The 13,685-nt window shown below is 44.6% G+C and overlaps 2 protein-coding genes across 2 annotated transcripts in view; both read left to right on the top strand.

Moving 5' to 3' along the window:
- Crtam (cytotoxic and regulatory T cell molecule) overlaps positions 1 to 3,863 on the top strand; it is a 29,155-nt gene extending 25,292 nt beyond the window's left edge. The window contains exons 9-10 of the mRNA XM_041657610.1: positions 521 to 610; positions 2,508 to 3,863. Of these exons, the coding sequence (XP_041513544.1) occupies positions 521 to 610; positions 2,508 to 2,638 (221 nt within the window). The 3' untranslated portion in view covers positions 2,639 to 3,863. The remainder of the gene's footprint in view (positions 1 to 520; positions 611 to 2,507) is intronic.
- A 9,456-nt stretch (positions 3,864 to 13,319) lies between these two features.
- The window catches only part of Jhy (junctional cadherin complex regulator), a 62,161-nt gene continuing 61,795 nt past the window's right edge, over positions 13,320 to 13,685 (top strand). Inside the window, exon 1 of the mRNA XM_041657780.1 lies at positions 13,320 to 13,445. The gene's annotated coding sequence lies outside the window, so the exon portion shown is untranslated. The remainder of the gene's footprint in view (positions 13,446 to 13,685) is intronic.

Below are 13,685 nucleotides of genomic sequence, written 5' to 3'. Positions count from 1 at the left end.
CCCGGATGACTAAGCGGTCAAGTATATGAGCCTATGCAGGTCATTCTTATTCAAATCGCCACAATATGCATGAAAAGGTAGGAATGAAAACCCAACGTTTTGTCTGCTAACTAAATCAAGTAAAAGATAATTTGACCATTATATATATATATATATATATATATATATATATATATATATATCTTATGAGAGGCAGGGTCTGATGCTTCATTTAAGCAGTAGGCAAATAAAATGACATTATTTCAAGGTCTGTTAACGATTGGCCAACATCATTCTCTTGGGGTGCTGCAATTGTTCCTTTCTGAAGGGCAGTGCTTGCCTCTGTTCTTCTGTCAATTGACTTCTCCTCTTCCAGTGCCCCTGGGAGCCCTGAAAGTGCTGTAAGATTGCGCTAATGAATACATGAGGCACCGGAGGTCATGACAGCCGACGGTGGCCAGGCTGTCATCTTCTTCAAGCATCTATTTCTGACGATGTCTGCAGTGTCGGAAATTAGTAATGGGATTTTCTTTTCTGACAGAAAGTGAAATTTCGGAGCAAACTCTAGAAAGTTACAGGTCAAGATCCAACAATGAAGAGACATCTTCTTCCCAAGAGAATAGCAGCCAGAGTAAGTCCCATGTGTGGCCTGACCCTTGAACAATGAGGTTCATTCATGAGTCACCATAGGGAAAGTGTGTGTGTGTGGGGGGGGGGGGATAGAATCAAAGTTTTATTTGATCTGATAAATTTTCATCTGATTTATGGTATTTAAGGAAATTTATCTTTAAAAATTAAGTGGTGGTTAGTTCATGTAGTAGAAGATCCCCCACTCTAGGGAGCCTGGTTCTGACTCTGCCCACACACTCAGGCTCACTGTGTGGTCTGAGCTGTGCAGCACCGCACACAGAACCTCAGGCAATGACGCGCTTTCCGTACCACCCTATGCTTTATTCTGTTAGTCAGAAAACAACCGAATTCATTCTGCATCCTTCAGGTTTGTCGTGGAGCCTGGCACAAATGGAGTGTCTAGTAGATTTTCATTGAATAACTGAATTCAAGGCTTAATTAATCCAAAGAGAAATATTTGGGGTGTCTTGGATAACTTTATCGCAATACTTTAAGCAAAATAATGGTGGTAAAGACCCTAAAGGGGAAGGAGAATGTATAGATGTGGGTGGGTGGGAGTGTGGGTTTGCACATGCATGCAAGTGTATTCCTGATTAATAAAAGTTAAATAATATATAATTTTTATTAATCAGGAATATATAATATATAACGTGTGTGTGTGTGTGTGTGTGTGTGTGTGTGTGTGTGTGTGTGTGTGTTTGTGTGTTAGGCAGAAGCCAGGCAGGTCAATAGCATGACAAAAATTTTATACCTTCTACCTGCCATATCTCCTCTGGGAAAATTAATTTATTCTACCTGCTAAGCATTTCAAGAAATGTGCAAAACTTTGCTGTTTGGTTCTCTTTGTTTGATGGAGGGATTCTATAGGATTTAGTCTCTTAGGACATCTAAGCCTTTTCATTTTATTTTGGCCTTCCAAGGTGTGATATAGAGAGAATAGGCTTCTCCATATAGAGAGAGGGGGTGGGGAAGGGAAGGTGAAAACAGCCAGAGGGGAATCATGAGCTTTAGCAGAGAAAGGAAAGCCCCCACCCCAGATGCCAGACAGGCAAATGTCCTTTCAGTTTTGAGGAAATGGAATGGACCCCCCTGCACTCAGGACTCTCTGTGCAGATGGGGACATCTGGAGCTCACCATCTTCATAAGCAGAAGGGTTTTCTTTCTGTGTTAGTCAGGTTTGGCTTGGTTTTTCACTGTTGTGGCAAGCACCTGATGGACTAAGGGAAGAAGGACTTATTTTAGCTAATATTCGAAGGTCTCAGCCCACTGTGGTGGGGAGAGTGAGGTGGAGTGGGGCGGTTCACAGCGTGGCAAACCGGAAGTGGCCAGAGAGAACCCATTTGCTCAGTAGTCCTCTTGCCCTGGCCTGTCTGTTGGTGCTTTCCCCCTACTCCACCCTCCTAGAAAACAACAGATGCTCCCAAAACCGTGCTTGTTCTTCTAGAAACTTGTCAATCCAATTGAGTGGACTTTGAAGATACAAAGCACCATTCTCCTGCCTCTGTGCCCCAAACCCAATGTTGCAGCTATATTGTTTTATGTTTTCAAAAGATTGGTCTGGGGCCAGCTCCAACTCTAGGCTTTGAGAGTTCTGCCCCAAGCTAATTTTTCCACACAAGCCTTGTTATATTCTACTATGTGGTTTTGCTGACAACAACGTATCATTTTCTGCAGTTGATAAGTGGCAAAAATGTCTATGTATTTTGTTTCAGGTTGATTAGCATATTGTTTATGTAGCTTATGTTGTTCCTTTTTAATTAAAACTTGATATTTAGAACATTTACATATACCAAGTTATTGCAGGTTAGGTTTAATAACTAAAACATGGCCTCCAAAAAGCTTCAAGTAAGTGGGTGCAATGCTGTTCAAAACTCATCTGTAATGTGTTTTTCTTTCAGTTTCCCAGTCTAAGCATTGTATGAACTACATCACGCGGTTGTACTCGGGAGCCAAAACAAAGAGGAAGGAGAAGGCGCAGCACTGGAAACTAGAAGGCAAGCACAGTCGTGTCCCAGAGAGTATTGTGTAAGTGTGCCTTGCAATAGAAGATGGGATTGCAGGGCAACTGCAGAAGGCCGGAAAGGAACATAAGTACTGTGGCATGGGGAAAAAAATGTCCATTGAGTACAATTCAGGACAGTGGCCACTGAGCCAGGGCAGCAACATGAGAACCAAGCCATGAACATGGAAAGAAAAACATAGACAGAACCTATTATTACTAACACTACTCAGAGCCGGAGATCTCTACTAAGTCTTTTGGATCAGGGTCAGTGTGACCAGCGAACATCTGACCTCGAAGGAAGCAGTGGACAGCAGTTTTTAGACATGGGGCTGTAATAGAACTATTTAAATTGGTTTAAAATCTTTCCTTCTGGTCAAGAAGAACTTAAGGATGAGAAGAACCCAAAGAAGACCTGAGATACCAGAAGCCCGCTTTCAAGACAGGCTGTCAGAAGCTGCCCCATGGGCGCTAGGGGGAAACAGGATGTCACAGCGTGTGATGGACATGAAGGCCTAGAGATCTACAGTTCGTAACCCAAGGACTGAATTCAGCTGCCAGTTCCTTAGGCTTCCTTGCTAACCATGTGAGGTAACCTGGCAGACAACTTTTTAACCTGAATACACCATGACAGAAGCATGTTCAGAAGAAAACCATGTTAAACTCATAAGTGGCTTTTTCTTTCATAAAGACAGAGTGTGTCTTTCTAGAGGTTGTTGTGCTTCTTGATTCTGTGTTTTAAATGATTGATAATCCTTTTTTCTATTAAAAAAGAACAGTTCAGAGGACATAGCAAACTTTGGTGCACTGTGAGGCATGTCTCATTATTTGGATCTGAGAAAAACATTTTGAAACTATCACATGCACACACCCAAGCACACACTTGGACACACTTGCACATACCCATGAGCACAAGCAGATTTATACATACCTATACTGTGAATGTTTTATTGCAGGGATCAGATCCTCCTGTTTCTATCCCTCCTGTGATTATTTTATATATATATATTTAGCATTTACAAGATTAGAGAAAAGTGTATACGCAGCACAGAGGACCTTCCTCACCTCTCCAAGAATGAATGAACTTATTGCTCATCGCCCCTTAGACTATCTGAGTACCCCAACAAAGACACATACCACCACAAAACCACCGTCTAAGTCAAGAAAGCAGCATTGCTGTCTTCCCACTTGTGGTCCTTGGATGCTGTGGTGGTTTGAATGAGAAGGGCCACCCTAGACTCATGTGTTTGAATGCTTGGTCCCCAGTTAACAGAAATGTCTGGAAAGGATTAGGAGGTTTTGGTCTTGCTGGAGGTGTTTCACTGTTTCAAAACCCCACACGAGGCCCAGTCTCACTCTCTCTGCACACTGCTTGCAGATCAAGTTGTAGAACTCTCAACTACTGCTCTAGGACCATGCCTGTCTGCTTCCCATCATGATGAGGATGGGCTAACTCTCTAAAACTATAAGCTTTCTTTTATAAGAGTTGCCCTGGCCATGATGTCTCTTCACAGCGATGGAGCGGTGACTACGCCATTCACGCTTTCCTAATTGTCCTAACTGTCCTGAAGGCCCTGATTAGATGTTTACTTCATCTTCCCCTCTGTCTCTTTGGAATTATTTATCTGCCTTTTTTTTCTTTGCATGACCTGGGTGTTTGCAACATGGGTGATTGTTTTATAGAGCAGCCTGATGGAGGAAGGTCATTGGCTAATAAAGAAACTGCCTTGGCCCATCGGATAGGGCAGAATTTAGATAGGCGGAGTAAACAGAACAGAATGCTGGGAGGAAGAGGAAGTGAGCTCAGAAATCATGCAGCTCTTTTCAGAGCCAGATGCGATGAAGCAGGCCGCCAGGTCAGACATGATGAATCTTTCCCGGTAAGCGCACCTACTGGTGCTACACAGATTATTAGAAATGGGCTAAATTAATACGTGAGAATTAGCCTAGAAGAGGCTAGATATAATGGGCCAGGCAGTGTTTAAAAGAATACAGTTTGCGTGTTGTTATTTCGGGGCATAAGTTAGCTGGCGGCCAGGAGCCAGGCAGCAGGAACGCAGTCCACAGCTCCCTCAACAGCAGCCCTCAGTGGGGTTTTGTCCAAGGCTTCTTTGAGATCAGGTTCAAGTCACACTTTTATTGGATTCTCAAGGAACCCCATTGAGTTTTATTTCTCGAGTATTATTTATCCCACTTATTTCCGTTGCTCATTTTGGTTGATTCACATAGTGCTGTTGGAGCTCTATGCTGCAAACCTACTCTCTTCTTTAAGTAGCTTATGAGGAATTGCTTCAAAACTATGCTAAAGTTGTCTTCCTCATTAAACTTTAAAGCTTTTCAGTTTTTTTTGTTTGTTTTTTTTTTGTTTTTTTTTTTTTTAGATCTGTGCTTTCTTAGACTCTGGTCTCCTCTGTTGTTCAACGAGTTGTTATCTGTAACTACCAAACTGATCCACTGCGAATTTCACTGTCAAACTGTGAGCACCAGCTTATGCGTCCTTCTGGCTAATGTGCATCCATCTTCAGGAGCACAGTTTACTTTCTCATTCTTGACCTTTAAATTTCCCTGCGCCAGCCCTGATATCAACAGTTCTCTAAGGATTCCTAGTCCTGTTTAGTGGATGTTATTAAGTTACAGAAACACAGGCAACGGCAAGAAAGGACACTGAGACCAGCTGCTCCTCAGAAATGAGCTTCTTAGGAGAGAGAACCTTGCAAACATTGGGGCCAGGATTGGGCCTTGGGGTGGGGGAACATTCAAAAGGGTAGCTTAAAGAGAAGATGGCCACTGTGGCCAACATGATGGGGGAGGCTGAAGGAAGGAGGGAGTATACCTTTTTGTAGAAGCCTCTTGAACAAACCACAAGATATCTAACTTTTGTGCTTTGGAGTAGCTGGTGGCAAGTTATTATATATATTCATGATTTGGTGTGGCACTGCCTACATGACAAGAAGCTACGTACTGGATAGCACCATACATTTACCTTGCAGCTTTGAGGGGACAGTCTGCAAGACCACAGCATAGAACAACCTTATAACTCTGTTCCAGAGGGGCATGGCCTGACCTGGGGGAGGTAGAGTTTTCAAAGAGAGTCTGCATTCTAACAATGGATGCTGGCATTTATAAGCCAGGATTTGTGATAGCTGTCATTATTGCTTTTGAGGTATCATCCCTGTTAGGTCCTCTCAATATACAGAACTTTGGACTATTTATATAAACTGTATGTATGTGCATGCACACAAACACACACACACACACACACACACACTTGTTGGTGTATATTTAATCTGTCTATTGAAACCATGAGTTTATTCTAAAGTCTTCCTTTCTGTATTCATAATTCCCTCCTCTGAGAGATGAATTTTTTTGTATCCCTAACATATTTTCCAGTTTGATCAATTTCCTGTGTGGAGGTCATCTCCCAGTTCTGCCACTGCCCGTTGTCCTTAGGATGTCCTTCTCCTGCAAAGGCTCCAATTCTAATATCTGTGTTTCCATCATCCCTTCCTCTGTGCAGAGTCTCTGCTCACTAGCCTTCGCCTCTGACACCTCACACTGTGTGGCCCCTCTGTGTGGAAGTGTGTGGCGTACACACGAGAACATACACACTGTGGCATCTTTCTCACCCTTGAATTTGACATTGTGGGCAAGGGTGGTTCTCCATGGAGCACTGCCTCCTCCCTAGGCTGGGCCTCCCACACCCTCTCTAGACTTCCACATGTTCCTACTCACACTCCCGTGGAGTCCTGCTTTGTCTTCAGGAGGGAACTGTTTGGGAAGAGCATGGGGGAAGGAGGCTGAGTGAGTGAGAGTGAGTCAGGAATCTTGTTCAAAGACATCTCGATCTGGCATAGCCTTCATAGTGTTGTAACATCTCTGCGTCAGCCATGCATCAAGTCACCAGCAGTTTGAAAACAACCCAGAAGGAAACACTCTTACCTCAGAGGCAGCTCTTGTCATGGTCAATTAAACCTATGTTGGTCAACTTTGAGTCTATGTTTGCAGCGAATCCCCCCCGCAATGGAACCCCTATGACTGCCCCATTTCTCCAGGTCCATTATCAGGAACCAAGTCAATGTGCCAACAGTGGAGTGGAGAAAAACACTTAGCCAACTGTCAGAAGCCCCTGAGAGGATTTCCTAAGATGGGGATCCCCAATTCATTCCCAGTGACCACTGTCAGACTTGGGGTAGGGTTTTGGAACGAGTATTTTGTAAAGACTCCACTGCAACCTGGTAGGGGAACCATGGCGGAGCACAAACCATACATTTTCAAAGCAGAGATGAACTGTCAACGCCATGGTGAGTTGATCACAGCCTCCCGGCTATGACTTTAAAGCATTCATGCCAAGATTATATAAGCAACTCAGGGTAGAAACAAGATACCAGTCCAAGCTGACCTGGCTTCAAGACTGTGCCCCTCAGTTATCACTGTAGTAAGATGACTTCCAGGGACATTTAAAGTGGAATGAGAGGTTGGGAGCTCTGTTCAGGATCTTTCATTTGCCCTAGGAGACTGACGATTGGGGCTACATCAGAGGTACCTCTTTCCTCTTCTCTAAAGAGAGTGTGAAGTAAGAACAGGTGAGAAGAGAGCACCAGATGTCCCAGGTTGGTGGACCGACTGCTAGAAGTTGCCTCTCTGGCCAGGTGTTTGGTTTCTCTGGTTCTGGAATCTATCTGATTTTTTCCCATCACACCAAGTGGGCACTGGAGGATCCTGTGCAACCTTCATTTCCCCCAAAGCTTTGAATTTAGTTATCAAATCCTTTATATAATCCAATTTAAGTGTATTACCCAGATGTTGCAGAGAAACTTACTGATAACATAGTTACATGTATAGATTCCTCAAATCCTAGTAATTCCTGGTCTAATTTTACAGATAGAATGTTCAAAATTATGAAGGAGTTTATGTCAGGCATTAAAATGTATGTTGAGGTAAACTAATGTCCTAGAAATAGTAGTAGAAGCTTTGTGGGGGAGAGAAAAGGTCCCTGGGGAGGTAAGATAGTTGAGCAGGTAAGATTTTTGCTTCAAAATCCTGAAGATTTGATTTTAATATCTGGGACCCACATGGAGGAAGGAGAGAAAGGTTCCTTGAAAGTTGTCTTCTGACCTCCACACTTGTGCCATGGCACACTCATCCATACGCATACACACTAAAAAAGAACAAACAAATAAATGTAATTATTTTTTTAAGTTCTTTTTTTTTTTTTTTTTTTTGCTTTTTCGAGACAGGATTTCTCTGTGGCTTTGGAGCCTGTCCTGGAACTAGCTCTGTAGACCAGGCTGGTCTTGAACTCACAGAGATCCACCTGCCTCTGCCTCCCGAGTGCTGGGATTAAAGGCGTGTGCCACCATCGCCCGGCATGTAATTATTTTTTTGAAAGGAAGTCTGTGGGCTCATATAAGATTGAGAACTATAAAACACTATAGCTTCAACATACAGGATCTAAAAGTTGTCATAAGGGTTCTGTGTAGCTTGATTTAACCCAGTTTTGTTCAGATGTACCTTACTCACAAATAGCGACCCCTGTTGTCTATGGGGGACAGTTTCAGGACCTCCCTGCCACCATCTCTCTAAACACCAAAATCTGAGTATTTTCAGGTCCCTTATATAAAAGTGTGGTATTCATTTATATAATAAGTACATCCTTTGAAAATATAGATCACTTCCAGATTATGAATGATACTCAGTACAGTGTAAATGACACTTAGATCGCAATTACAGTCTATTGTTTGGGGAAGAATAATAAGAGTTGCACATGCCCAGTGCAGGGCAACCTGTTTGAATCCCAAAGATTTGTTGCGTCCATGAATGTAGAATAAATACTACATGAAATGCAATAATGTAAGAACAACACTGGCCACTGAGACATGAGTGAGTTCTTATTAAGTTCCTAGAAAAAAATTTGTTTGTTTATTTACATATTTTGATACTGGATCTTGCTTTGTGACTCAAGATATCCTCAAATGTACAAACCTCCTGTTGCATGCCTGGCACAAAAAAGACTTTTTTTGGAGGCCTTCGGAATCAAAACATCCTTCTCTGAACACATAACTACGAACGATGTCTGGAGCCACCATTACTCCTTCATGGGGCAGGCTACTGTGCCAAGGACATGGCAAGGAAGAGAAGGAAATCCAGTGTCCTTACTGGTGTCCAGTGATTGGGTCACAACTACTGTGACCTAGAGAGCTGGCAGTTATTCGGGGCAGACAAGCTGGATCTACAGTTATCTTCAGCTCCCAAACGGAGCAGCTTGAAACCCTAAAGCAGGCTGTTTCAGGTACAGTCATTATTCTGAAAAACATGGATCCAGTGTTGTTTACTGATGGAAGTACAGTGATCCAGACACAGTCAAGCAGCTACCAAAGATGCAGCTGCCAAAGATGCAACACGTGAGTAAAACGGCTGGGTTCAGGACCTTAGCCTCTGGGCTCCTACAGCACCCAAGCAAGGGGCTGCCTGTTTCCTACACAAGAAGTAGTTTCATGCTCTTGCCCTCTCACTAAGGGCAAGACGGAGGCAGAAAGGAATGGACAGAGGCTGCTCAGGGCTGCCTTCTAGGAAGTCAGTCAAAAGAATGCTCATCATACTCCCCATTACGATGTATGTCTTCTGGCTCCAAGCATCACCATACTATCTGTCATTAGGTGAAAATATCAGAGAAAATGACAACCACCCCACAGTCGGAGCACCCTGAAGTCACGAGGCTCCCTGTAGATGAAGAAGGTGGTTTGAACTGCTGACCGTTAATGAGCCCACTAATTTAGCCCAACAACATAATCTCCCACCACTTCCTCTGGCTGAAGTCATGGTAATTTGCTATATTCATAAAGGGGGTTTGATCTAGATGAAACGCGGTTGTATTTTTTTTTTTTTACCATCCTGAACCATCTGAGGGAGAAACAGCCCTCTTCCTTCCTATAATGCACCCACGAACAGGTCTGTCATCACCGCTGAAATATGTTAATTTCCCCCATCTTGTCTCCTCTGCTCCTTGTTTTCAGACACAAGCAGAAATGTCTTGCAGTCTCCCTAAATGTATCATACAGTCTGTGGTTTTGTTTTTGCTTTTTAAAGCCTTCTACTTAATTTCTAGAAATCCTAAATTCAGAAAAACAACTGTATTGATATTTAAAAAGAGAAAATAATTTTTCCAGGGTGTTTTTGGCTCCATGAAGCAATAGGTCATTTTTTTTTTTTTATTAAGACAGAAAAGCTCAGAGCTGGAGAGATGTCTCAGCAGTTAGGAACATGTTGCTCTCACAGAGGACTGAAGTTCAGTTCCCGGCACCTACATCCAAGAACTCACAACCACCTGTAACTCCCATTCCAAGGGGATGTGTTGCCTTTTCCTCCTCAGGTACCTGCAGTCACACGCGCGCGCGCACACACACACACACACACACACACACACCCTATTTCTCCTTTTTCAGCAAGCTGCTTCCTTTTTTTCCCCCCTGAAACAGGATTTCTTTGTGTAACTTTGGTGACTGTCTTTGAACTAGCTTTTGTAGACTAGCCTGACCTCGAACTCACAGAGATCCGCCTGCCTCTGCCTCCCGAGTGCTGGGATTAAAGGCGTGCGCCGCCACCTAGCATAAAGGTATGTCTTAAAGAAGTATTTAAAATGAACATCAGTGCCAACCACTAAAATCAGGAAATAAAATCTCAAAAGCAGTCTGAGCTGATCAGAGTCCTTAAGTCACATAAATTCCTACCTGGGCCATTATGATGATGATGATGATGATGATGATGATGATGATGATGAGGATGATGTTGCTTTTGCTGTGTGCACCTACAAACTCAGCAGAGTTTGCTTTAGGTGGTCTTTAATTTTATGTTCCTATTCACCAGCTCGGGGGCTGTATGAGGTTCTTTCGTCATAACTGACAAAATGACGGACAGCAAGAGAAGATGTGATTATTTTGGCATATGGTTTCAGCCCACAAAGGTGAGGAAGGCATGGCCGAATCTAAGGGGCCAGCATGGCACAGAATCCTCACATCCTGGGGTAACTGAAAAGCAGAGAACTCAACAATAGGCTATAACCCTCAAAGGCCAGCCCCAGTGACCCACCTCGACCAACCAGACTCCGACCACAAAAAAACAGCAGCAGTGGGAACCAGGTGTTCATACCCATGAGACCGAGTGGGACGTTTCAGATTTAAGTAGTTACAGAGGCATAAAAACACATGCTTCCTTCTGGTGGATGCCTAAAACCGAGGTTGCCGGGAACTAGGTGTGCCTGCATAGCCCAGATAATGCCAAACCGCCATTTCCCAAAGTGCTACCTCCCCAGTTCACACACTTCATCCGAATAAATCCCTTGGCCCTTGGAGCTGGTGTGTGTTTATCTGTTCGCTGTTCCTTTGGGTGTTTTGGCTTTTTGAGACAGTCTCTCACTCTCCTTATCCTCCAGCCACGCCCTCCGACTGTAGTTACTCTCAGGTGGCATCACCAACAGGTAGCCAACTTTTCACCCTAAGATGCTCCTGTGGTGAGTGTGCTGACCTGCGTGGCTTTAATTTTCTCTCTTCTGAATATTAGTGAATGAAGTTCCTTTCCGATGAAGGTCAAATGCTTATTGGCCACTTGTTCTCTTCTTACTCCCGCCTCTCTTCTCTCCTTGCCCCCCCCCGCCCCTCCCCAGCCACACCCCAGTCACTAACCCATCACTAACTGGGTTCCTTTCTCCCTCATGGTCTTGCCTGCCCCAGCAGCATCACTGACCCAGGTCTCTCCTCCCTGCTTTTCCTTCTAGACAGGGTCGGGGTGGCTGGACCTGAGCATCCCGAGCCAGGGGTTCCCCTCGCCCGCGCCGCGGGGCAGCAGGAACGCTGGGCCCCGAGGCTCGGAGCGAGCAGCGCGGTGTTGGCCCCGTCTCCAGGCAGCGGCGGGCGGGGCGGGAGCCGCAGCGGGAGCCGGGGCTGCGGAGGTTGCGGGGCCGGGGGCGCGGTCGCCCAGCAGCGCCGGCAGGTGACGGGCCGTTCCCGGCGGGTGGGAAGGGGCCGCGCGGGGCGGGCTGTACCGAGAACTCCGGGGTCGGCGCGAGGGAGCCGCAGAGCCTGTGGTCCCGGAGGAAGGACCGCGCCCAGGCAGGGCCGCGACCCTCAGGCCGGGCAGCCCGGTTCCCAGCCACTTGTCCGGGCCTCCTACCGGCCACCTCCGAACCTTCAAACGCCCTACAGCCGGTCCTGACCCTTAGAAAGCAGCCGGTCTTGACCCTTAGAAAGAGGCAACGGCAAAACCCTTGTGATCCCCATGGGACAGCAATCAACCTGTTCCAAATAGGGCAACCTTGGATCCGCTGTTCATCCTAAGCGGGCCTCCTTGTCCCCCTGCCCTAACGGATTTGTCCCCAAGTAATAGCCTAGACAGAAAGCTGGTGGTTTCTTAGTCCCTAGATACTAGGGGCTATGCCCATGCCTTCCTTGTTTACTAAGAAGTGGATTGGTCAGGGATCGCAGAGGCCCAACCGTATTTGTTTTGTTTTGTTTTAATCTTGTTTTGTTTTCCCCTTGCTTTGGTTTGGGTTTTTTTTTTTTTGTTTTGTTTTGTTTTTTGTATGGAGTATTACTAGGGAGTTACTCTTGAATTGTAACCACTTGCTAAATTTATTCGACGGGTCAGTTCTTATTCTGCTCTGTCTGTCTGTCTGTCTGTCTGTCTGTCTCTCTCTCTCCTTTCCTCCCTCCCATCCACAGAAAACCCAATTTGGGAGATATTTCACTCTGCTCTTTCACATTCTTCCCGAATTTTATCATTCTTGTCAACAACAACTAAATTATTGTCCTATGTGACGTTATTGATTTGTTACTACAAAGAAACCCTGGGTTCTCGTTTAAGGAAAGAGAGAAGGGTTTGTATTATCATATAAAAGACAATTCTGAAATGAGCTGCGATTTTTTTTCTTGCTGGAGTTGTTGACTAAACCCTGGGTGTCATGCATATTCTATCAGTGACCTACATCCCCTAGCCCTGACATTTTTTAAGCTTGTTTTTCAAGATTTCAAATACAGTCAGTGACCTTTTAAATGACGAAACTGCTGTTTACAGAGACTTAGATTTTTAATTTTTTCATGCTTGCTGCTTTCTAAAAAATACCCTGAAAAGCAAATCGCTATTAAAATATGACAGAATGTGAGTGTGTATATTAAATAAGAGACTGAAGGCAAACTCATCTAAAATTAGGTGATATGTATATTAGTCTACTAAGAGGAAGCTTGGAGTTAAGCAGAGAATCATCCCGTGTTTGTTTAAGTATGAACACTACCCTTTGTCTGTTGTGCTTGTCAAAGTGTTTTCATCCAAGGATCGGACCGTGTCCTTGGAAACCCTAGCAACAAGGTCAATATAATAGTAATTCAAGGAACAGAAATCAGGTCAAGGTATTTAATTAGAAACCAGATTTGCCCAAAGAACATGAGCATGCCAGTCAGAACAAATTTGAGCATAGCTCCAATAGTAAAGGTTTCTGATTCTCTCCTCTCTCTCTCCCACTGTCACACACACACACACACACACACACACACACACACACACACACAGCATAAAGGCAGTGAGAGAGAAGATAAACCAAAAGAGAAACACTGGGTAGAGATGAAAGGAAATCCACCCCCCAACCATCATCTTCCAATCCTGTGCAAACTCAAAGCATTTTTCTGTAAACCATCATCTTGTGGGTCACTGTTGCAGCCCTTGGAGACAGTGAGGGCTTCCTTGGAATCACACTCTTAAGTTAGGAGGGACGGACTCCCCTAACTCCTAGCTGTCGTGCAAGCCTGTCTCCCACCTACCCAGCTTTTCTCAAGGACAGTATCTAGTCCAGGTAGGTGGACATCCAGCCTGTGCTGTGAGTCTTCAGTGACGGGATTCACAAACCGTTTTTGTTCAACATTTCGGGTTTCTTTGTTGTTGTTGTTATTGTTTGTTTGTAGACAAGCTCTCATGCCGCCAAAGCTGGCCTCCCTCCAAGGCCTGATTTCCCCCTTCCCTCTCCCAAGCACTTAGCTTTCAGCATGCACCAACACCACTCATTTATTGAACATTTTAAACAATTACGATGACA

The sequence above is a fragment of the Microtus oregoni genome, unplaced genomic scaffold, assembly GCF_018167655.1.
Source record: "Microtus oregoni isolate MIOR12 unplaced genomic scaffold, Mior012 000008F_ref0000371, whole genome shotgun sequence".
NCBI lineage: Eukaryota > Metazoa > Chordata > Mammalia > Rodentia > Cricetidae > Microtus > Microtus oregoni.
Note: the sequence above shows the minus strand (reverse complement) of the source record. Positions and strands in the feature narration are given on the sequence as shown.